Source organism: Myotis myotis, unplaced genomic scaffold, assembly GCF_014108235.1.
Source record: "Myotis myotis isolate mMyoMyo1 unplaced genomic scaffold, mMyoMyo1.p scaffold_m19_p_3, whole genome shotgun sequence".
Taxonomy (NCBI): domain Eukaryota; kingdom Metazoa; phylum Chordata; class Mammalia; order Chiroptera; family Vespertilionidae; genus Myotis; species Myotis myotis.
The window spans coordinates 172,869,230-172,896,061 of record NW_023416335.1 but is presented as its reverse complement, the minus strand read 5'-3'; the positions used below and the strand labels follow the sequence as shown (position 1 = coordinate 172,896,061).

General features: G+C 38.6%; 1 protein-coding gene across 9 annotated transcripts in view; it reads right to left on the bottom strand.

Moving 5' to 3' along the window:
* The window catches only part of CPNE8 (copine 8), a 197,581-nt gene that overhangs the window by 149,593 nt on the left and 21,156 nt on the right, over window positions 1–26,832 (bottom strand). For 5 of the 9 annotated variants that reach the window (XR_004966369.1, XM_036301658.1, XM_036301655.1 and 2 more), the window contains exons 2-3: window positions 19,216–19,256; window positions 15,513–15,559 (exon numbers count right to left, since the gene is read on the bottom strand). Coding sequence is in view for 5 of the 9 variants with exons in the window: in XM_036301658.1 (XP_036157551.1) it covers window positions 15,513–15,559; window positions 19,216–19,256 (88 nt within the window). In the remaining 4 variants the exon portion in view is untranslated. Of the gene's footprint in view, window positions 1–12,323; window positions 12,440–15,512; window positions 15,560–17,770; window positions 18,182–19,215; window positions 19,257–26,832 lie in introns of those variants that run through there. The other 4 variants (XM_036301654.1, XM_036301659.1, XM_036301660.1 and 1 more) reach the window with 4 other exon arrangements.

Genomic DNA, 26,832 nt, shown 5'->3' with positions numbered 1-26,832 from the left:
CCGACTGAGGGCAAAATGGATTCCAGGCCAGAGCATCAAATGGGCAAATACACAATAGTCTCAAAGAGACACTCAGCCAGTATTCATATTCCCCAGCGCCCAAATCCTTCTTGTGGATTTCAACCCGCACCCGCACTCAGTGGTAAGAAGATAACGTACAATTCCAAAGGGTAAACCCCATTGAATTGCAAGCCAGCGATTCCCAAGGGCCACTGAACCATTAAAACATCCACCCGCCTGTTTCTTAGGGAACATTGGCTTGTCAGCAATATGGGTGACTGAGCATATTCTACTATCTCAAGTGAAGATTAATATGTAGCCATTAAAATTTTAGCTAATCTCCTATAAATTATTAACATCTATTACTATAAGCCTCTAACACATAGCTCTGAAATTGCTTTTGATGATATCACCAATAACCTTCATATTGCTAAATCCAGTGGTCACTTTTGGGGCCTCCTCCCACTAGACGGCTCAGCAGCATTTGACACAGCTGTCCACTCCTTCCTTTCTGAAGCCAGCTTTTCTGGCTTTTTGACAGCACACTACCCTGTTTTCCCCCTCTTAGATTCTCAGTGCAATCTCTCCTTGTCAAAGCACAGTTCTTGGACCTCTTCATCTCTCTTTCTTCTCTCTTCAATTAGGTTATTTTATCTGCTCCATTGACTTTAAATCCCATCTACATGATAACTTCCAAATGTGTATCACTAGCCCAGACTCAACCTGAGTATAGTAGACTTATGCATACAACTGTCTGCTTAACTTACACATTCAGCTGTCTTACAGGCCCTTCAGAATTATCATCTAAACTTAAACGTTTATTGTAAACCACAACCACCACTCCAATGCTGGTGCTTACCAAATCTACCCTTTGTCAATAAATGACACCACTATCTACTTGATTCCACAGATAAATGGGAGTCATCCTCCTCAACTCCTCTTCATCACAATCTCAGAAATTGTCAATTCCAACTCTAAAACACATCTTCGAGCTCTTTACTTCTCTCCATAGCTCCTGTCATTAGATTAATTCAAGCTTTCATCTTTCTCATGATCACTTCAAGGGCCTCCTAACTCACATCTCTCTTTATTCTTTTTCTCTCTCCAACTCATCCTCCGTATAACATCCAGAGTAATCTTCTAAAAAATAAAAGCACAGAAATGCAATTTCATCACTCTAAAAGTCTTTATTGGCTTCCCATGGTACTTGACATAAATATTTTCTTTTGTCTACAGGGCCTGGGCCCATCTACCTCTTGACCTTCATCATGGGCCAGTATCCCCTCTTTTCGCTTTGCCCAGCCGGCTGGTCTTCCTTTAGGTCCCCTTGCACACCAAATCCTTTCCATCTTATGGCCTTTGCACCTGCTCTGTCTTCTTCCTAGGATTCTCTTAACCCCACTCTTGCATTGCGGACTTTCTTTTCATCCTTTAAGCCTCTGTTTAAATGTCAGCATTCTGGCTCTATATGACACCCACTTTAAAGTTGGTCCCTTCCTCTAAACTTATTCTCCTTATGGAACCTGGTTTTTTTCTTCCATAAAACTTATACTTTGGAATTATAGTTTTATTTGTTTGCTTGTTTTATATTTCCCTCACTAGACAATTGAGCTCCATGAAGACACAGAACGTACACATATTTGATTTACACCTGTACAAAATTGAACAAATGTTTAACTAAAGGAAATATGCAACCTATTGTTCAGAGAAAAAAAATCAATGTATAGTATATCAATTTTTATAAAAATATAAGTTTATATGTATACAGATAAAAAGAGAAGGTATACTAGAATGTAGATATTACCTTCGAATTATTTTTTATTATGTATTTCTGGGTTTTCCTAATGTCTTACAGTGAGTATGATTTACTTTTAAAATCAGAAACATAAACCTTTTAAGCACTGCTCCTGTTCCTCCGATATATTATGATTAGTTCAGCTCATGGGAAATATGTTGGTTCCTTCCCAGAGGCTGGAATTATATTAGCTACCCACCAAGTGATTAATCCTTATGACTTGAAATAAAATTTGTCTTAGCTAATGCCTTATATTACTAAATAAAACTTTTCTAATTGCTAGAAAAATGTAGTTACATACAATGCTATGCAGTTCCGAGGGGGGTTAGAATTTTGCAGAAAGACAAGTATTAATAACATTTATGATGGCACACATCTAAAAACAGCTACATTTGAAAGAATTGTAACTTATATCCTCAGAAGTCTTTTTCTGAATATCAATAATACTGGATTGTCAGAGGTACCTGCAAACCTGATTATAATAATCTCTGGCACAATGACCTTATCCGAATATGTGGACATCAAGCACTTTAACATAATTGTACAGTAGTAAGTTTCATCATCTCACAATTCAAACAATTGTTAGAGAAATGTTCTTTTGGTCACCAAGAGTGAAAGTTTTCAGTCATTTGGAAAAAAAAATATATACACTGTTATTTTTGAGAACACAAAACACTGTTTCTTGTAAAACTTTAAGCAAAATTAAAAAACAATTCGCAATCAAGACTTTGAAAATTTTCCTTTGTTTTGTGCTTGAGCTAATTGGATAAATATGTACTTTTCCAATTTAGGAACAAATCGTGTAGAAAATGATGGAATAGAAATATTCCTGATTTTTAAATGAACTAATTGTTAGACTGTTTCAGAGGAGCAGTACTGGGAAGAACATTCATCTATTTATGGCACAAAGCAGATGAACTCTTGTTTTGAGAAAAATGTTCAGAAATGTTTAACATATTGTGAAGGCCCAGAACAACCACCCGGTGTCATATTCATTTTTCAACTAAAGTAAAAATGATGAAGTTAAAAGGTCACCTGGACCAGCACACATCTTTAATTCAGTTGTTACATTAGAATTAAATCTTAGTAGTGGTGATAGAGAGGACAGTCGCCAGAGATCAGACTAGAGGATTAGATAAACTGAGTAGTGCAGACATATTATTGAGATAAATTCAAGAAAAAGAACCTCAGTTTAGGACTATACATATTTAACCTGCATAGAAGATACCAAGTGGAAATGCATGTACTAGTGTATGAACACAAACCAGAAATTGAAGATTTACATTCTTATACAATTCCTCTTGAATGTTAAACACCGGGATTACCAGAGAATCCATGAACCTTTTTTTCTAAGGGAAAGAAATATAGTTTTGTCATGTAACTCATTATCCAAGACCTTTTTCTTTGGCATAAATTAATAATCTTAAACTCAATTATAAGAATTCAAGAGGAAGGAACACTCCCAACCTCATTTTATGAAACCAGCATTACCCTAATACCAAAACTAGATAAAGACAACAAAAAGAAGGAGAATTACAGACCAATGTCCCTCATGAACATAGATGCCAAAATCCTCAACACAATTCTAGCAAATTGGATCCAGCATTATATCAGAAAGATGATACACCACGACCAAGTAGGATTTATCCCAGGGATGCAAGGATGGTACAATATCCGCAAATCAATAAACATGATGCATCACATAAACAAATTGAGAGATAAAAAATCACATAAATTGATACAGAAAAAGCATTTGACAAAATCCAACACCCTTTCTTGATAAAAACCCTCAGCAAAGTGGGAATAGAGGGATCACATCTAAACATAATAAAAGCCATATATGACAAACCCACAGCCAACAGCATACTCAATGGTCAAAAACTAAAATCATTTCCCCTAAGAACAGGAACAAGACAGGGATGCCTACTTGCATCACTCCTGCTCGACATAGCACTAGAAGTGCTAGCCATAGCAATTAGACAAGAAGAAGAAATAAAAGGTATCCAAATTGGAAAAGAAACCGTAAAATTGTCATTATTCACAGATGACATGATACTGTACATAGAAAACCCTAAAGACTTCATCAAAAAATTATTAGACTTAATAAATGAATTCAGCAATGTAGCAGGATACAAAATTAATGCCCAGAAATCTATGGCATTCTTAAACACCAATAGTGAATTTACAAAAAGAGAGATTAAAAAAAAAAATCCCATTTACCATTGCACCAAAAAATTAAGATACCTAGGAATAAACTTAACTAAGGATGTAAAAGACCTATACTAGGAAAACTATAGGGTACTGAAAAAAGAGATAGAGGAAGACATAAACAGATGGAAGAACATATCGTGTTTATGCATTGGTAGAATCAACATCATTAAAATGTCCATACTACCCAAAGCAATCTATAGATTCAATGCACTTCCCATTAAAATACCAATGGCATATTTCACAGATCTAGAATGAACTCTCCAAAAAATCATCTGGAATAATAAAAGACCCCAAATAGATGCAGCAATCCTGAGAAAGAACAAAGTAGGAGGGATCTCAATACCAGATATCAAGCTGTATTACAAAGCCACAGTTCTCAAAACTGTCTGGTACTGGCACAAGAACAGACATATAGACCAACTGAATAGAATAGAGAACCCATAAATCGACCCAAACCACTATGCTCAATTAATATTTGACAAAGGAGGCAAGAGCATACAATGGAATCAAGACAGTCTCTTAAATAAATGGTGTTGGGAAAACTGGACAAATACATGCAAAAAAATAAAACTATACCACCAACTTACCACATACACAAAAATAAACTCAAAATGGATGAAGAACTTAAACGTAAGACGGGAAACCATAAAAATCTTAGAGGAATCCACAGGCAGTAAAATCTCAGACATCTGTTGAAGCACTATCTTAACCGATATAGCTCCTAGGGAAATGGAAACTAAAGAGAAAATAAACAAATGGGACTAAATCAAAATAAAAAGCTTCTGCACAGCAAAAGAAACCATCAACAAAACAACAAGAAAGGCCACTGCATGGGAGAACATATTTGCCAATGTTATCTCTGATAAGGGTTTAATCTCCAAAATTTACAGAGAACTCATACAACTCAACAAAAGGAAGATAAACAACCCAATCAAAAAATGGGCAATGGACCTAAATACTTTTCAAAAGAGGACATACAGAAGGCAAGAGACATATAAAAACATGCTCAAAGTCACTAATCATCCTTGAGATGCAAATCAAAACGACAATGAGGTACCATCTCACACCTGTCAGAATGGCTATCATCAACAAATGACAAATGCTGGCGAGGATGCAAAGAAAAAGGAACCCTCATGTACTGCTGATGGGAATGCAGACAGATGCAGCCACTGTGGAGAAGAGTATGGAGTTTCCTCAAAAAACTAAAAATGGAACTCCCATTTGACACAGTGATCCCACTTCTAGGAATATATCCCAAGAAACCAGAAATACCAATCAGAAAGGATATATGCATCCCTATATTCATAGCAGCACAATTTATAATAGCTAAGATTTGGAAACAGCCTAAGTGCCCATCAGCAGGTGAGTGTATTAAAAAACTGTGGTACATCTACACAATGGAATACTATGTTGCTGTAAAAAGGAAGGAACTCCTACCATTTGCAATAGCATGGATGAACCTGGAGAGCATTATGCTAAGTGAAATAACTCAGTTGGATAAAGATAAATATCACATGATCTCACTCATTTTTAAAATATAATGAACAACATAAACTGATGAACAAAAACAGAACTAGAGACAGAGAAGCATGGATCAGACTGTCAAACCTCAGAGGAAAGGCAGGGGAGAGTGGGGGTAAGGGAGAGAGATCAACCAAAGGACTTGTATGCATGCATATAAGCATAACCAATGGACACAGACACCAGGGGGGTGAGGGCATGAGCAGGGGTGTGGGGGGCATAAGGGGGATAAGGACACATATGTACTAGTAATACCTTAATCAATAAAGAAAATTTAAAAAAAGGAACACAGAAATAAAATCTGAAGGCTTTATCCAGATCTTACATTATTATAGATTAACTAGAAGCCTGGTGCAAAAAAATGTGCATGGTCGGGGGGTGTCTCCTTAGTCCAGCCTGTACCCTCTCCAAACCAAGACTCCTCAGGGGATGTCCGACTGCCAGTTTAGACCCAACCGGACCTCAATTGGACATCACTCTCACAATCCGGGACCGCTGGCTCCTAACTGCTCACCTACCTGCTTTCCTAGTCACCCCTAATTTCCCCCTGCCAGCCTGATCACCCATAACTGCCTCTGCCTGCCAACCTGATCACCCCTAACTGCCCTGCCCCCTGCCAGCCTGGTTGCCCCTAATTGTCCAACCCACCGCTGGCCTGGTTGCCCCTTACTAGCCCCCCTCCGCCACCAGTGTGGTCGCACCACACAACCTGCTGTTCAGTCATTTGGTCATCCCTCATTAACCCCCCTGCTGACCTGGTCGCCCCACGCAGCTTGCTGTTCAGTCGTTTGGTCATCCTTCACCTACCCCCCTGCCAGCCTTGTCACCCCATGCAGCCTGCTGATCATTAATGTTACTGTGACGGTGTCCCAGACAATTTGCATATTCCTCTATTATTAGTATAGACTAGAGGCCCAGTGCACAAAAATTTGTGCACTCGGGGGGAGGGGGGGTCCCTCAGACCGGCCTGTGCCCTCTTGCAGTCTGGGACCCCTCGGGAGATAACGACCTGCTGGCTTAGGCCTGCTCCCGGGTGGCAGAGGGCAGGCCCAATCCCTAGGTGCAGCCCCTGGTCAGGCTCAGAGCAGGGCTGATTGGGGAATTGGGGCACCGCCCCCTGTCATGCACAGAGCAGGGAAGATTGGGAGGTTGCGATGCCATCCTCAGTCATGCTCAGGGTAGGGCCGATTGGGGGGTTGGGGCACTGGCCCCTGTCATACTCAAGGCAGGGTCGATGGGGAGGTTGCGGCGCCACCCCCTGTCACGCACAGAGCAGGGCCCATCAGGGGGGTTGGGGCTCCATACCCTGTCATGCACAGAGCAGGGTCAATCAGGGGGTTGGGGAGCTCCCCCCTGTCATGCACAGAGCAGGGCCGATCAGGGGGTTGAGGAGCTCCCCCCTGTCACTCACAGAGCAGGGCCGATCATGGGGTTGGGGCGCCGCCACTGTCACATTCAGGGCAGGGCAGATGGGGAGGTTATGACTCTACCCCATCACACACAGAGCAGGGCCCTTGGTGGTGGGGGGGGGGGGGGTTGGGGCGCTGCCCTCTATCACCCACAGAGCAGGGCCGATCATGGGGGTGGGGCGCCGCCACTGTCACACTCAGGGCAGGGCCAATGGGGAGGTTATGGCTCTACCTCGTCACACACAGAGCAGGGCCCGTGGGGGGTGAGGGGGGTTGGGGCGCTGCACCCTGTCACACACAGAGCTGCAGGACGATCAGGGGGTTTGGGCTCTGCCCCCTGTCACGCTGATCCCGGTGCCGGGAGGCATTTTACCCTTTTACTATATAGAATAGAGGCCTGGTGCATGGGTGGGGCTGGCTGGTTTGCCCTGAAGGGTGTCCTGGATCAGCGTGGGGGTCCCCACTGGGGTGCCTGGCCAGTCTGAGTGAGGGGATGATGGCTGTTTGCAGCTGGTCACACACCCTTCAGGGTGGGGGTCCTCACTGGGGTGCCTGGCCAGTCTGGGTGAGGGGCTGAGGGCTGTTTTCAGGCTGGGACTGAAGCTCCTAACCGCTCCGTTTTTTCTTTTTGTTTTTTTTTTTTTATTCTGGGCCAGCTTTAGCTCTGAGGCCTCGGCTGCTGAAAACAGGTTTCTGGCCTTTGTTTACCGTCTGTATTTGATACAATGTTGCGGTCCGGCTGGCTGAAGCTCCGCTGAGTAAAGCAGGTTTCTGGGGTTTTTTTAGTTTCTTTATTCGCAACATAGTTGCTTAGAGTTGCAGCTGAGAGGCCGGCAAGTCAGGCGGGGAACGTTGGAGTCCTCCGTCACTGAAGCAAGCGAGCCTCCCTGTTCACATCAGCTGCCTGGCTGCCGGCCGCCATCTTGGCTGCCAGTTAATTTGCATATCTCAGCCCTACTCTGTGAGTGACAGGGGGATTAGCCAATGGGAAGGGTAGCGGAGTGACACTAATTACCATGTTTCTCTTTTATTAGTGTAGATGTAGCTATAGAAGTAGCTATATATGTACACACACACATACACAGAGGGGGGGAGAGAGAGAATGAGAAATGACTTCCTTCTAACATTCTTGGTTAAGAAAGAACATCTCACATAAGGGATTATTTTCCTTTTTTAGGATCTTCTATTTTTAGGAATGAACCTGACTTATTAACCATCAAAAAAAGACACCTTGATCATTTCACTGTAATTGTTACACATAAAATATAGAAAGGACTAAACTCCATCCATTTTTAAAATTAGATGATTTAATGTTAAAACCTTATTTAAAACATTTTAACATTAAATTATACCTTTAAAATATATTAAGGAACTGTTTTTACCATGTCATTGCTTGCTGTTAATTCTATGATTAGTGACATGTTTTAACATCAGAAAAAGGAGGAAAAAAATGGAATCAATTTATCCATGAGGTTCTTACTGGTGATTATGGGTTAATTTTATCACAGACCTGTTAGCTTATCATTTATGTGATTCAAAATATTTTTAAATAAATTTGGCAGATTATTGTTTTAATTATTTTAAATTAAATTAGATTGCCCAATTATTTTAAATTAGGTTATTTTATTTAGATGGTTATATAAATTCAATTGAAAATAAACTTTAAAAAAGTCACACCAACCCTGTTACTTTTGAATATTTAAAAACAGTTCTTCACACATACACAATAAAGGTTGTTGCCTGATAGTCATTAAAATGTAGGCAATCATGTATTTAAAATACTCAAAATTAACATTTAATAAATTTCTCAGAAATCTTCCAAACTAATCATTCCTATAACTTTTCCTAGCTTAGCTATCTCCCCAGAAGCAAAAGTAAACCCACTCTGGAAAAATATAAAATCAACCAAAGCCTCAAGTTATCTCTAATTTGTCTTATTCAGTATTCAGTGATTACTACAAATTTGTCAATTATACCTTGAGAAAACTGGGCAAAATCTAAAAAAAAAAAAAAAATTCAAGACAAATCTACAGCACTCTTTCCAAGACTAGTATGGCTGACATGGAAATCCAAATGAATGTACATAGTATTTTCCTTAGGGACACACAATGTATTTCTGCTAAAACAGCAATGCCTTAAGACTGACTATGCACACCATAGGATATATTGGTTTTACGAAGTTTTTTCAACCACATGCTGCACAACTGTGCTTGCAAGAGAACACCAAATGTCTTCTGCTACAATCCCCTCGATCAGTCACAGTGGAGAAGTCATGATACCTACAGTGAGAACTCTTCAAATGTCTAAAGTAATATGACCCATGCGGAGCAAATACATGCTCAGCAGTATAGTGTAGTTTAAACGTTGTTTTAAAAAAAAGAAAAGAAAATCTAACCAAGCAAAAATATGTCCTTGTCCTGCAACCGGGCCCTCAGTGCTTTAGCCACAGTGTTGCCCAAAGACCGTGGGGAGCTTCCTCTCTCCTATATCAATAACTTGAGATGTTTCACTACAATATTTCTACAGAACAAAACAGAGAAAATGAATACCCCCTCAGCTCTAAGAGGTAAATAGAATGTTCTCACCAGATGCTATCATTCAAATTTTAAAATACGCTTTAACGTTAAGATAAAAAGCAGCCCAGCCCAGCTGACACAGCTCAGTGGTTGAGCACTGACCTATGAACCAGTAGATCACGGTTCAGTTCCTGGTCAGGGCACATGCCTGGGTGAGGGCTCGATCCCCAGTAGGGGGTGTACAGGAGGCAGCCGATCAATAATACGCTCTCATCATCGATGTTTCTATTTCTCTCTCTTTCTCCCTCTCCTCTAAAAAAAATTTAAAAAAATAATAAAATATATATATATATATATATATATTTTTTTTTTTTAAAGATAAAAAGCAGTACAATAAGCATTTGTTTCTCAGAAGTAATTAGCATCCCACGTAAATGTCCTCACATGAAAACTGTGACCTTTGTACCAAAATGATTCTGAAGGGATTCTTCCACCTCATAAATTCTGAAGCCATGAGCAGTGTGTGCCCATGTTTGAGGCTATCCTCAAAAGTATCCTTTCAACAAATATTAACTGAGCACCTTCTCAGATTATAGCCCCATCCCAAAAGCCGTAGCACAGGAGCTTGACCTTTCAGGAACACTGAGTTAAAAAGTGAAGATAAAATATAGGAGAAAATGTTGTTTGTTGAATGATATAAAGTAGAAGGTGACAAGGACCTGAAGAAAGATACGGAAGTTATGGCATTTCAAAGGTGCAAAGAGAAAATTCTAGTTGTGAAGGTCAGGAAAGACCAATAGGTAAAGTAACATGTAAACTGAGCTATGGAGAATTTTCTCATCCTTTCGGAAGATGCGTGTTTATATATCAGGCAGATATTATTCAGTGTGGAGATGAGGAAATGTGAAAACAGCTCAATGTCAATGGAATGAAGCAGAGACAGTGCCTAACTATTACAATCAGCATGTGGCAGTAGATTTGCCTCCAAACTACAAACACTGTGGGTTACAAACAACTTTCATCGCATACTAACTTAGGAAGTCTGGAACCAACTCTATAATTTTATATGTTTAAAAGTAATTCACAAAACAGATTACTAATGGATAACTAAAATTTAATGCAAAGGAGCTAATTGCAACATTTTCAGAAGCTTGCAAGTCAAGTGTGCATCCTTAGGGATGTTACTTTGCTAGTTCCACTTGCCACTAAGAGGTTTTCATATTTTCGTAATTCATGGCACTTAAGTATCATTTCTAGCTCCAAAATTATTATGCACTAAAATATAATTTTTGTTTTAAAAGATCCATTACTTTGAGAGCTTTTGATAATTCACAATCATTAAATAGAATTTACTGATATTCATGTAATTCTAAAAGTGTCAGACATAATTTTAAAATTGCAGATTTCAGCTATAGAATAACTTAAAATAATTTTTCTATCACTTTATTTGGAGGATTTGTTTCAACATGTTAGGCCCCTTTTTATTTTTTTTATTCCTTTTTAATATCTAAAAGTTCATCCCAGAACATAAAATCATGTGGCTAGTTACTACATATTTTTCAAGAACACATCTAAATTCAAACACAAACACAACCACTATATTATTGACACAGCGCTGACACCTAAATCAGTAACTTGATTGCATAAACATACTGACATTCCTGATAAAATTCTCCAATGATATTGCATGCTCCTTGAGGTAGAAATATTGTCTAATTTACATTTTTACACATCACTACCGCTGAGAGCCACCCAGTAAATATAGGTTAAATTGATAAGTGGATGGATATATTTAAAATTATTAATCAAGCATCTATAATATCCTTTCACTTGCCTGATGCCAAATATCCTGAGAATAATTATCAAGGCTGTTCAAACCAGTCCTCCTCAGGGTGAGGCACTTAGGCATATGAATTATTTCAAGCTGAAAGCAATCGAGACCCTGAGGGCTCAAGAGAACCTTTTCCCTCTCCTTTAAAGAATTTAAATAACGGCCCCAGCCCATAAAAAGAATTATCACCAGAAATAACTTTTTATGACCTGTCTACAGGACAGGGCAAACTTTTAATTATTGGCCAGGTGTGCTTCTTATCATCCTGCAATGACCTTCCTCACCTCTGAAGCACCAAGGTGCCTCACCTCATCCTTAGCTCAGAATGCCATATATGCCTCATTTTACCTTTGTGTAGCTGAACCCCTTGGGTATGTTGGGTCTGTAACTCTCTTATGCATGTGGGGCTCCCATATGCACATTTGTAATTAAATTTGGACATTTTCTTTTGTTAATTTGCCTCTTGTCTATTTTATTATTAGACCAACCAGAAGAAGCTAGAAGGTGGAGGAAAGCTCCCTGCCCCTCCTCCCCCCCCACACACACACACTTTATTATACTGATTTTTGCTATTATATATTTTAAAAATGTACAATGCTTAAAAGATACTTGGGTGAACTGATGAGTACCCACCATAAAATCATAGACTTGGGAGGAAATTAGAGCCGATCAAGTGCAACTTCTTACCTGGTGAATCAGTCTAACACCTGTTTGAATGCAGGACAACCACTAGAGTCCAGGGTACAGTTCTAAAAACCTGTTCTACTGTGGGATACTCTAAATGTTACCAATGTTGCCCTAGCCGGCTTGGCTCAGTGGATAGATCGTCGGCCTGCGGACTGAAGGGTCCCAAGTTCGATTCCGGCCAAGGGCACATGCCTGGGTTGTGGGCTCGATCCCCAGTGGGGGGCGTGCAGGAGGCAGCCGATCAATGATTCTCTCTCATCATTGATGTTTCTCTCTCTCCTCCTCCTCTCCCTTCCTCTCTGAAATCAATAAAGAAATATATTTTTTAAAAAATAAAAATAAATAAATGTTACCAATGTCTTCTTCACAGTGGACTATATAAAGCCTCTTTGTCCTTCCATCCTTTGGGCCAAATTTTTTGTTTCCCTTTTTGTTTGTTTGTTTGAATGTCAAGTATAGCCCCATTTCTAAATGAAAATAAGAATTTGAGGATAATAAGTATGACTATTCTATTCAGAATCTTTGTATTTTTCAGGTTACACATTCATTCATTGATATGGCATAACTTCCATTCCTTTCTTCAAGATGGTAGCCCTCCTTAAATACACACTTGGCATTTGAATGGTTGAAAAATAACATTCTAGGTTTGCTCACGCCAAAGCAAAATACAATAGTGTTTGATTCAATGACATGAAATTGCCAATACAACCATTTTTGACCTACAAAAATGACAATTTCATATAGCTCGACATTAACAGCATTATCCTCCTTGATGTAAGCACTGCACATCCATCAATGAATCCTCAGATTGCATTAGCTTTTTAGCAGCTGTATAACATCACAGCTTTATATTAGGTTTGAGGCCAAGTAAATCCCTCAGGTCATTTTCCCATCAACTTGTGCAATGAATTTTACGGAATATATAATGCAGGAATTTACTTACCTGCCACTTACTAGTTTTATTATGCTTATGAAATTTTTTTGATCTCTTAGAGTTCCAATGTATCCGAAATCATATAGTGCTGACTATGCCAGACACGTAGTCATTATGGGTGGTTCACATTTCATCCTCAGAGCAACCACATGAGCTAGAATCATTATCTCATTCCCCACGTTACAGAGGGGGGAAACAGAAACACTGAGAGGACAGGTGCACTCTCTTAATCGCTCTATTACACCAGCACTCAAAATAAGGAAACTGTCTTTCTCAAGCGGTTTGGGATAATTGAATAACATACATAGTGTATTTCATTTTTCCATCTCTTTCCTTTATCCAGCACGATCAATTAGCTGCTAAACGCAAGAGATTTTAGCTACAAAATGCTTGTCTCTTGCATCTGGCATTTCCTTTCTATTCTTGCAGATCACTCTCTAGTTCTTAACACTTTTAATTCTTCTGCAATTCTACTGAAATTGCCTGTTAACTGGCATTTCCCCATATTGTCCACCTGCCTTCCACTCACTCTATATGATTCTGCGTCCTATTTCTTGTCACTTTCTCAATTTCTACTTTGTTTGTATAACCCCATTTGAGTGTTATTGCCTCTTACTAGTACTTTCTATTCCTTCAAAGAGAAAAAATAAACAGGTGAAATATCGTTTCCTGTTTTTATTTTTATTTTTTATTTTATCCCATCACCATGTATCCCCCATAGACTTTCTTCCACCTCCACCCACCTCCCCTCACACCAGTCACCACACTATTGTTTGTAATTACACAATTTTCCCTTAAATAGTAGGCCTCCCTCTCCTATTGTCTTTCCTTCAGAGTCAAACCTTAAAGAGTAAGTATAAAGCTCCAAAGATCAATTTATAGAATGTCCTTCCATGAATAAAACCAAAACATAAAGGTTGGGACTAGAAAAGGGTTCTGGAAAGCAAGGTGGTCTAAGAACAGAGGCTCTGACGCCAAATGGCCTGGGTTGAAATCTCTACTCTGTGTTTTACCACTGGGTAATTCTTGTCAAATCACCTAAGCTTCCTGCGCTTCCATTTCCTCGGGGGTAAAATAAGGACGAAAATAATATCTACCCCTTAGGGATGTTGTGCAAATTAAATTAGTCAATATATCTAAAGGGCTTACAACATCAGTCATTATTATTACAAAAGACTTTGTAAATTAAGGATCTCATTGCTTAAGCATCAGGAAAGTCTCATCGTTAGGCATTTGCTTTGGTCCAGATGCCTATTCCTGTACCTATGGATCTTATCTCAGTTCTTTATTGGCCCCTCAAGTAATGCTATTTTCTAAACACCGCTGGTAAAGTAATGCTATTTTCTAAACACTCCTGACCTATGGTCAGTCAGCAGTTCCACCGCAATGTCCCAGGCCTTTGAGAAAATGAACTGTAGAGCAAATAACAAAAGGAAAGCATATCCCTCAGGAAAATAATCAAAGGAATAACTAGAGGAACAAGAGAGAGGGACAGAGACTCATAAGAAAACAAAAGATAACATGGGTCTGAATAAAGGAGACGGCTTATCTGAGATTTTTTTATGAAAAAGAATTCATAACACTCAATAACCGATTAAATGAAGGAGGTGTAGGAAGAAAGTCAAGGATGGCTGCAAAAACTGCAGTTGGGTATTTTGGCTGGTGATGTCATCAGCTACATTTTGGAGGGAAGAAGCAAGCCTGGTGAGCTGACACTTGTATGCGCAGAGTTTGACATAAATATCGAATCACCGGAAGCAATTAGGTAAGAGAAACTGGTACTCAGTATCCCACCTACCCATTATCAGTAGAGACATTTTTTGAATTGGTTTGCTCTCTCAGTTTCGAGGATAAATTATAATGATCTGCTCTTGCCCTCTCTCTCACGATTGAGACACATGGGTAAAATGGCTGGCTGCAAAGCAATCTGTGGCGACAAAGAGCACGGATCTCACCAGGGAAATCTCACCAGAAACTGTAACCTCATTAAAACAATGCACTAAATTCCTGGGGTAACCAGCAGCTACAAGCAGATGGAAAGGCCTTTTATTTGAATATGCTCCCCTCCCCTCCAGCATCCATGTTTGCATTGGAACCTAGACATGCATTAGAAAGTAAATGGACTAAAACAGAAATTCTGCCTCATTGCTTTTGCTTTACCAAACAAAGTATATTTGTATTAGGAAACTAAGTTTCTACTTTATTTTCAAATAATAAGTTGGCAATAAGCAGGTGATAGTTGATATCACGCAGCACACTTAAAACCACCCTCTTTAAAATGGTATTTTAGAAAATCAGCAGTTGACCTGCAAAAGTAAGACTTCAGTTACATAAGAATTGAAACACATTAAATTTACTTTTGACTGAGGAAAATACAAGTTTCAAGACTAGAATATTCCACAGGAAAGTCATAAATGAGCCTAAATGAGCCAAATATTCAGGATTATTAAAAATAAAACACAATGGTTACTTTCACAAAATGAAGCAGAAATTCATTTTGGATTTAAAAAGACTTAAAATAACTAAAACCAGTAAAGTATCATCCTCAAATTGTAACTTATACCCTGCCTTCCAGCACAGTGATTTTTTTAAAAATTTTAATTCTTACCTCTCTCCATTCTTTATTTCCAACTCCTTGTATATATAAGACACAAACTACAAAAGATGAAAAACATATATATGTCATTTATAAAAATCAGATATGAGTGCATCATTTATTTTTCTACTGTTCAAAAACAACACCAAAATTAATTCCTAATTCCCGGCCCTCCTCTTGCCAGAAAATTGCTAGTAAATCATTAAATGGCTGAATTTTTTGTGTAAAGAAACAAAGAACAAACTATATCAGATCTTTAAAACTTAATTAGATAGAGAGCTTGGCACATAAAAAAATGTAATGATAATTTACTAATGTCTCTACATTATGCTACAGATGTAGATAACTTTTAAAACTATGGTTTGAGACATTTCAGTATGCTACTAGACATGTCAGAAGTTTTTCCTAAATACCTATTGTACTCAAAGCCATCACCGGAAGAACAACCTAGAACAAATTATACTGCCATCCTCAATAGAGTCATACCTCATTTTATTGTACTTTGTAGATATTGTATTTTTTTTTACAATAAAAGGTTTGTGACAACCCTGTGTTAATCAAGACAATCGGTACCATTTCTCTAACAGCATTTGCTCACTTAGTGCCTCTGTGTCACATTTAGGTAATTCTCTCAATACTGCAAATATTTTCATTATTGTTATTTTGATTTTGGTGATCTGTGATCAGTGATCCTGGATGATGCTATTATAATTGCTTTGGGGTGCCAATATAAGATGGCAAACTTAGTTAATAAATGTTGTGTGTGTTCTGACTGTTCCACTGACCAGTCGTTCCCAGGCCTTTCTTCCTCTTCTTGGGCCTCCCTCTTCCCTGAGACACAACCAGAGTGAAGTTAAGCCAATGATAACCATACAATGGCCCCTAAATATTCAAGTGAAAGAAAGAGTTGTACGACTCTCACTGCCGGAAGCCGGTCCATCCTTGCTGCTTGACACAGTCACTGCAGGAAAGAAACATCTGCACAGCATATGTTTCAAGGGACCTGGTGCATATGGCATACTGTTCTTAATATGTTTGCTAACTTTCTTGGTGCTATGTGTTTTAACCAAGGTCACCTCTCCAAGAAAGGTTGTTTCCCCAGGAAGGGATTTTCCCCTGAAGTTAGGGAGGGAATAAAACCCCTTAACTAAGTACCAGGTGGGTAGTTAATCACTTTAACTACAAACAATCACGATTAAGCTACATAATCTTTACTCCCTGGAATGGAGATAAGAAACGCCCTAACCTTTGTAATAGAGATTGATAGGATTGAATCAACTGGTATAAATACAGATGTAACAAGACAACAGGACACAGAACCTAGAGACACAGAACCTAGAGACAGAACCTAGAGACAGAACCTAGCGAGAGAACATGGCAAAAGATCCTGGACTGAACCTGACTACAGAAATTGGCAAGAGAACCTGACTAGAACCTGGTGACTGAACCTGGATGGAGAACCTAGACAGAACCTGGCTGGAGAACCTAGCAAGAGAACATGGACACAGAACCTGGCTAGAGATCCTAACCAGAACTTCGCTGGAGATCCTGACCAGAACTTGGCTGGAGATCCTGGCTAGGCTGCTGATCAACTGAACACTGTCTCTGTGTCATTCCTTCTTCGCCAACTCCGTCCACACCTTTGGGGACCCCTGGACCTGCTGGGGTTGGACCCCAGCTTCTCACTTTAATCAAAAGCTAAAAATGATAAAGCTGAGTGAGGAAGGTCTATCAAAAGCCAAGACAGGCCCTAAGCCTCTTCTGCCAGTTAGCCAAGTTGTAAATGCAAAAGGAAAAGTTATTGAAGGAAATTAAAAGTGCTATTCCAGTGAACACACAAGTGATAAGAAAGCAAAACAGCCTTATTGCTGACATGGAGAAAGTTCTAGTGGTCTGGACAGATCAAATCAACCACAGCATTCCCTTAAGCCAAAGCCTAATCCGGAGCAAGGCCCTAACTCGCTTCAGTTCTCTGAAGGCTGAGGGAGGTGAGGAAGCTGCAGAAGAGAAGTCTGAGCTAGCAGAGCTTGATTCATGAGGTTTCAGGAAAGAAAATGAACGCCTGGCTTTAAGGCTTCAAAAGACAGGCTAATTCTCTTGTTAGGGGCTAAAGCAGCAGGTGATTTAAAGTTCAAGCCAATGCTCATTTACCATTTGGAAAATCCTAGGGCCCTTAGGAATTATGCTAAGTCTACAACAAAACCTAGATGACAGCACATCTGGTTACAACATGATTTACTGAATATTTTAAGCCCACTGTTGAGACCTACTGCTCAGACAAGAAAAGATTCCTTTCAAAATATTACTGCTCATCCACACTACACGTGGTCATCCAAGAGCTCTGCTGGAGAGATACGATGAGGTTGTTGTTGTTTTCATGCCTGCTAACACAACAGCCATTCTTCAGCCCACATATTAAGGGGTAATTTCAACTTTCAGGTCTTATTATTTAAGAAATATAGTTCATAAGGCTATAGCTGCCATAGAGAGCGATTCCTCTGTTGTATCTGGGTGAAACAAATGGAAATCCTCCTGAAAAGGATTCACCGTCTAGATGCCATTAAGAACTTCTTTGATTCATGGGGCAAGGGCAAAATATCAACATTAACAGGAGTTTGGAAGAAGTTGACTCCAATCCTCACGGATGACTTCGAGGAGCGTGACTTCAGCGGAGGAAGTAACTGCAGATGGGGTGGAAATAGCCAGAGGGCTAGCATTAGAAGTAGAGTCTGAAGATGTGACTGAATTGCTGTGATCGTATCATAAAACTTTAACAGATGAGGAGTTGCTTCTCATGGATGAGCAAAGAAAGTGGTTTCTTGAGATGGAATCTACCCCTACTTAAATGTTTTAATTTACCATTTACCAACTATTTCTGAGTCATGGTGTCTGCTTTTAGGGGACAGAAGTATTATTTTAATTTGATTTCTGACTGTCAACCATAAAGAGAAGATGCAAATGGTAGATTAAGGGTTTGGGATAAAGATTAAGGAATTACAAAAAAGTCCCACTTACTTATCAAATGAGCTATAGAAAACTTAATACCCACAAATTATAATACCATTTCCCAATGAGTACCTCAAGAATTCTAACATCTGACAAAACCTTTCCCCTATAATTAACCCACATTTTTTCATACATTTGTGGATATGGAGAGCAGTTAGCTATCAACTTTAAATAGTACACAATTTGTACTAACTGATTTATACATTAATTTGGCTGTTTTCTAATTCAAACTATCTTTTTTTATTTTACAAATTATCTCTGATTTTCAAAATCTCTAGGCATCAAAAAATTCAGCTCATATAAGATGTTATATATTTCATGTAGTTATATATGCCTCATACACTGCTTTTATTTACAAAAAAAAAAAAGGAAGAGTATTACTCTGTGACTAAAACACTTAAACACATATGATTGTTTTTCAAATATGATTTCTGCCACATGGCCATAGCATGAGACTGTAGTTCAAAGGTGAACTGTCCTGCATTGGAGTCATCTGCACTTCCATCCTACTTTCAAAAAGCTGAGCAACTCCCTCTTTAGGTAGAGTACTGCCCAGGGAGATGAGCACACAGGGCTTGAGTCCATCCCCCTTCTTTCTTTCCAGGCTTTAAAACAAATATTTAAACAAAAATTATGAGTTCCATACAATTGGTGCAAAATCAGAAAGTAAAATAAATAGAATATCAAAAGCAAGTAAACAGATACTTACTTGGATCAGATTTAGAAAATGTGTCTCTGTCAAGAAGATTTCTGTTGAATAAAACAGAAAATGTTAGATGAATATAAGGCCAAAATATTTATATAAATATATACATATACATCTAATGCATATATATATATATATATATATATATATATTGCATGTAATGTACTGCATATGTATATATAGTACACACACACACAACCAAATAAAAACTCGCCACAGACCTGCCTGTATTTATTCAAAAGATATCACTGGAGTTTGGGAAGCCAGGGGGGTTTATTTGTTCAGCCTTGCACTGAAGTTAGCTGATAACAAGACTTGCCACAGTCTAAGATTAAAATCCTTTGAGAGAATTAACTTTTAGGTTTCCTTTTCGTCCTTCATAAATGAGTACATAGATACTCAAAAATGTTTCCTGAATTGAATCGTGAGTTGTTACTAATGCAAAAGTGTTTGGGATTCAGAGCATGTGATCACATTAGTCCCCGCCATTAGAAGGCAACAGTGAAGCACCATCTACTGCCGTGCCTGACACCAAGCCTGATGAGCTTTATGTCGCCATTATGGTTTGGAAATTGAAGATGGGTACGCAAAGATCTTGCTTGAAGATTCTTCCCAGTAGAGGAAAAGATTAAAAAGGTAGACAAGGCCATTATTAGAACCTACTTATTCTTTTTTTACAGATATTTCCACCTCTACAATAAAAATGGGTATTCAGAAAATGTCGCTATCTGGATTTCTCTGGTACTAGAATATCCTCTTAAACTCAATGAGTAGTAATGCAGCCCTTTATGCTCATAATAACGCTGAGGAATATAAAAAAGTTAAGTTCACTATGCTCTGATTAATAAGGCAGATAATTATTTAAAAAAAAATATCTAAAACTTTTTTTTTTTTCTAAAAAGTCATCATTTGAAGCTATAACCTTGTCTAAAAAACTTGGCTGTCCAAAATGATGACTTGAAGGTTCCAGAAGTTAAATTTGTACTCCATACTCATCCTTCACTAATTAGTACTAATTTATAATTCATAAAGTATATTTCTATACTTAATACTTATAAGAATCCCATGTTTAAGCTGTCTTATTCCTCCAAAAGTACTATTACTTGTGTGCATTTATCTGTCTGCCCTTGGTATTTGAAAGGCCTCCTGATTTCATATCAATCTGATATCCTTTTAGTTGTTTCTATTCCTAGAAAGAAGAGAAAATATCTGCCATATCTATATTTGGAATTAAATCAGACTCAAAAATCACTAGTCAGAAATCAAATTAAAATAATACTTCTGTCCCCTAAAAGCAGACATCATGACTCAGAAATAGTTGGTAAATAGTAAATTAAAACATTTCCATTTGAGAAATTACTGTGATATATTTACAAAAACCAGTTCTCCACTTACGGAGAAATTCTCCAGCCCTTCCTGTGTTTCCAGTTTTTGCTAATTAAGTGTCCTAAGAAAATGTAATTCAGCTTTCTCTCATAGTTCATAAATATCAAGGAGCCATGACAGAGGAAAACATTGCAGAGTGGTTGGGACTCAAAAACCATCTTATATGCTTATTTAAAAGAAAATAATTTGATTTTAACCACAAATGCAAAATAATGGGCTTCTAGCAACAAAAAGATAAATAGTCTTAATCGGAGACTTTACTGGTCACGTTGTTTCTTCCAGTCATTATGATCCATAAAACATAATGGTAAAGTCAAAAACAAAGAAACAAAAAATCTTAGCTCTTTTATATGAAGAGAAATAAAACTCTTCATCACGTAGTCCCTGAAATGTACAATTTAAATATCCCATTGCTGTCTGATGATAAGTGTGATCTATTCTTTAGTCATATGAATGTAACAGGATCTCTGACTATATTTCATTTCCAAAGACTACTTACCCAAACATATACAATTTGAAAAATTTGGGAAAGGCAAGTATTCTTAAATAATATATATTTACTGCAAAATGCCAGTGATTGTCAAAATATGTCATCCAGGTTGGATTTATAGAAGGAATACAAGATTTTTACCTTCCCAAATTCTATTAGCAACAAAGCACACTCACACTAAGTAAAACGAGATAGGTATTGTTGCAAAGGCCGTTTCATCAGAAAATAAAGTATGCTGAGGCTCAGCGACACTGAGTAAATGAATAAGAGCACACAGCCCCGGACGGGATAATCCAGTGCAGCCAGCGCCTTCTGAATCTGATTGCCCTGTTCTTCGCAAAATTCCACACAGCCTGGAGACGTCCAGAAGAAACAACTTATTTTCCTGTGAATGTTAGACATGCAGAAGGCCTCAAAAATATGAGCTACTAGAGTGTAAAATAAAATACATTCTAGTTCATGGACTGATCTGAAGTAGAGAGGCTGCCTACAGAATGAAGAGAAAGAACTAGGGTGGCCAAACATAGCTGTTTTCAATAGAAAAATATTGTTGTTTTCCATTTGAGGCACTTTAAAAAAATAGCGCGCGCGCACACACACACACTCCCTATCAGCTTTTATATAGGGAGACTACTTCCCTCCAGTGGGGTGTCATCTGCTTGAGCTAGGATGCCTATAGTTTTATGCCTATAATTTTATAACATGTCAAACTTCACTAGGTGAAAAATCCTGACTGTGTCTTTCTAGGCTGTAAATCTAAATACAGCCCAAAAAAAGAAGAGAACAAATTCCTGAAAAGAAATTATGACAAAAATACAGCGTATAAGTTAGAAAATTCACCTGAAGAAATTTACAGTGTATGAGTTGGAAAACTATGATCTGTGAATTGCCTGGGTTGTTCTAGTAACCACTTACCCTCAAATGCCAATTAAATTGCCTGGACTGTGGATTCAACTGAACTAGCAAAGGCTCCATCAATTCAACTCTAACCTGCATGAAGAAATACTCGGTTAATGGACACGGCGTGTCTTGTATGAAGCCTGGAATAGGAGTAGAGAAGCAAGAATTTAGTAACATCTCTCTAGGACCATCCAATAGAAAGGCTTCCCCGAGTTCCCACCTTTCCTATCAATGCTCACAGGTATTTAGTCCCTTATGACAGAGACCAATGCACCAGGCACCCTCTCTGAGCACAACAGTCAGCTCGCGCATCCAATAACCCTTCCTGCTCTGGTTTTATGCTCAAATCACCTTTCAATTTTAAAATAGTTTCTCATACAGTTATTAGCACAGAACTGCGCTGTGGCCAACAATGAATATTATAGTTGTCTTGACAATTCTATTTTTATTCTCAATTGGCATTCCAAGACCCACACGGATCAGCCAGTTAGCTCTTGAAATGATATCTCAGGTTGTCTTCCTCTACCTGGAAGCTAGCCGTTCTCTTTAAACTTCAGTGCAATTTTGCAAGTGATTTTCAAGCAAATAGTCTAGGCCTAAGACCTAACTGAGCACTTCCGAAGACACCATTAATATTAAAGACAAGGCCCCTTATTTCAAGAAACATAGATTTTACTAGGAAGACAAACTCACAGAAATAATTAAATAGCAATATCAGATGGTATATAAGAAAACAGTTTATTATGGGAAGAAGGAACAATAACCTAAAAACAAACGCAAATTGATTCAGCTACAACTTTAAAAAAAAAAATAGGTACAATAGTTAACTCTTATTCCAACCATTTTCAAAAATATACCCAAGATGACACATTTTATAGGTATGTCTATATGATTAAAATAATTTAAACAGGGATCTAGCTCAAGTATCCTTTTCTTCTATATTTATATATAACAAGGCTTTATTGGTAGAAAATTAAAATGTCTAATTCTTACGTAAAATGAGCGTAACAACATGGTCTATTAAGGTAAGCGTGATTTGTCAGTTAAACTAACATTGCTAAGCGTGATTTGTCAGTTAAACTAACGTTGCAGGCCTGCTGCTAACTCCTCCCTACTTAGCAAATGACATCACCTAATAAATATCATTCTTTGATAATGTGGTAAATATAGAAGTTTTTAAAAATGCTTTAAAGAGAAAGCAAATATCATTATGCTAACAGATGCAATTTGAAAAAGAAAATATACTTGGGATATATTATGAATCTTAAACTGAATAATTTCAGATGAAAGGCAACCCTATTACTTGTGACCTTTTAAAGTGCTAATTTAACAAAACCTACCCTGTACTTGTTTTAGGGAATAAGTCCCCAAATTGAAGGTATGACGTGAGTTCCAGAAAGCAAGCTGAGACAACATGTAAAGGGCCTACGGCTGCACCTGGGTGGAATAGTTCTATTTATTCTTTTAATAAGAAAAAAGACATGGGTTATAAATAGAGCCAAACAAAAATTGTTCTATTTAATATTCCACAGGAGCAAAAACATAGCCTATAAATAGAGTCAAAATATGCTTAATCACTTTACAAACATTGTCCAGCATAAACTTCCCACGTGTGAACAGAGAACCACACCTCTGCATCATACAATTTCCCCTGATAATGGTTCTGTATCTACAAGCAAAATGATTCTGGGTTAAATCAAAATTTAAGAAATGATTAGGGGGCTTTTGTTTACATGTTATTCAGTGTAGTCTCAGGACCACTGACTACCGGCAAGGTGTTGACCAAGTCTCACTTGGCAACCGTGGAACCTAGCACAGGCTTGCACATGAGCAAGAAGGGCTCAACAAGCACCTCCTGAATGAATGAATGGGTTTCAGTATCCAAGCAAAAGCATCAGCTTTTTCACGTGAAATATAGTGACGTGTATGATTAGGGAGGTGGCATTTAGAGCCTTTGCCCTAATAAGTAACCCATTAACTGAGAATACCTGAGAGTGGCAGCTTTACTGCGATTGGAAACAAGCCCTGTGTCACTAAGCCACCCTGCCCAGGGCCCTTACTTTGGGCATTATATTGTTTCATGGATTGGAATTTGAGAGTTCTTGGGGGGAGGGGAGGGATACGCATTTTTAAATACACATACACACAAAATGATTTTCAGGGATGTGTGTTTTTTTTAAATAAAAACAATGAAATCAAACTTTTTTTTAACCAACTGAAAGGAAAATGATCAAATGTGGAAGTGATTTGAATGCAAAACTTAATCCCCTCATTTATTTATTCTTGATCTTATTCATTAAATAAACATTATCTCTGGAAACTTAGCATACAAATTTAAGGAAAAAATATTTTTCCTGAAACTACAATTTTTTTTTTTAATATATTTTATTGATTTTTTACAGAGAGGAAAGGAGAGAGATAGAGAGTTAGAAACATCGATGAGAGAGAAACATTGATCAGCTGCCTCCTGCACATCTCCCACTGGGGATGTGCCCGCAACCCAGGTATATGCCCTTGACCGGAATCGAACCCGGGACCTTTCAGTCTGCAGGCCGACGCTCTATCCACTGAGCCAAACCGGTTCCGGCTGAAACTACAATTTGTATGACAAGAGGAAATAGATCGTGTACAGGCAAAAAATCAAGCCTTAGAAATGAAAAAATGAAAAAAAAAATGAAGTATTTTGAAACTGAAGCTCACTGCAAAATCAAAGTCAGCTAGAATCTCAGATACCAAGTAATTCTGATGGATGGGGTCATTGGAAAGTACTTAACAAGATTATCTGGCTTTCAAGAAAATAATAGACTTTCAGATGTGAAATTGTACAAATAAACTAAAAATTCAGTTCAACAGCTTCCTCTCATAGCCTGAACATGCAAATAGAACTTTACCAGACATAATACATATTACCCCACAAAAAACTGAGGATGAAATAAACTAAGATATTCTCAGATTTTGCTGAAATAGGATATTTAAAGTATTTCTTAATTAGTACTAGTGAGCTAAAAAGGTCAGTGATAAAAATAGCAGTTTCAGCGTTGGCGTGGGTTGAATTTGGTTTAGATCCTAAGAAAATTTGAGGGGAAGATAATTAATAGATAAAATATTTATGATTTTCTTGCGGTCTTCACCTATGATTGATATTCTTGAAAATTGCTTCAAAGGAAACCCAGGTATTTTGCAAAATCTGACATGTCAGAGTTCTGGTTTGCCTGAGCTAAAATAAATAGAACCCATTGGTTTCATTATTTTTAGATTAAAAAAAGGTACCGAACCAGTCCCTGATTTCTGCTGGAGAAACACAACATTTATGTTAACAAAACTGGGCAGGATAAAAAGAAACTGAGAACAGAATATGGGTCTCCTTAAAAACCTGAAACACGCATACAAAACTAACCTTACTATCTTTTCCTCCATGTTGTGGCCCCTCTATTCCTAGCTCAGTGAAATGGCAGCTGTGACCGGCAGAATAACGCCCCACACCCCAAACATATCAGGTTCTAATTCCTCAAACCTATAAATATGACCTTATTTGGAGGAGGAGGAGTCTTTGCAGATGTGATTAAATAACGGATCCAGAGATGAGAAATTAGATTATCCAGGATTATCTGAGTGGGCCTTAAATGCAATGATATATATCCTTTTAAAAAGACAGAGGGATGCCCTAACCGGTTTGGCTCAGTGGATGGAGCGTCAGCCTGCGGACTTGCCGGAAGCCGGTCCATCCTTGCTGCTTGGCACAGTCGCTGCAGGAAAGAAACATCTGCACAGCATATGTTTCAAGGGACCTGGCGTATATGGCATACTGTTCTTAATATGTTTGCTCACCCTCTTAGCTTGGCGCTATGTGTTTTAACCAAGGTCACCTCTCCGAGAAAGGTTGTTTCCCCAGGTAGGGATTTTTCCCTGAAGTGAGGGAGGGAATAAAACCCCTTAACTAAATGCCAGGTGGGTAATCACTTTAACTATGAACAATCACCCTTAAGCTACATAATCTTTACTCCCTAGAATGGAGATAAGAAACGCCTTAACCTTTGGAATAGAAATTGACAGGATTAAAATCAACTGATATAAATACAGATGTAACAAGACAATAAAAGACAGAACTTGGCTGGAGATCCTGGTAGAGATCCTGGCTAGGCTGCTGATCAACTGAACACTGTCTCCATGTCATTCCTTCTTTGCCAACTCTGTCCACACCTTTGGGGACCCCTGGACTTGCTGGGATTGGACCCCGACACGGACTGAAAGGTCCCAGGTTCAATTCTGGTCAAGGGCATGGACCTTGGTTGCGGGCACATCCCCAGTAGGGGGTGTGAAGGAGGCAGCTGATGGATGTTTCCCTCTCATCGATGTTTCTAACTCTCTATTCCTCTCCCTTCCTTTCTGTAAAAAATCAATAAAATATACATTAAAAAAAAAAAAGACAGAGGGAGCTTTGACACAGACAGAGGAGAAGACAGTGTGAGCAGAGCAGAATGAGATTTCAGGTCTCTGCCCTGAAGACTGAAGTGATGTGGCCACAAGCCAAGGTATGCCAGCAGGCACCAGAAGCTGTAAAAGGCAAGGAATGGATGAATTCTCCACTAGAGCTTCCAGAGGGGGAATGGCCCTACCAATACCGTGGTTTCTGCCAAGTGGCACAGATTTCAGACTTCTGGCCTCCAGCACAGTGAGAGAGTAGGTTCTGTTGTTTTAAGCCAACCAATTCGTGATAATTTATTACAACAACCACAGGAAACTAACAGAGCAACACTGTCCATCCCACCTGTCTCCCAAGGGAGACCCCAGAGTCATCCTCCCTTTTTCTCTCTCCCTCTTCCCTAATGCGTCTCCCCACTTTG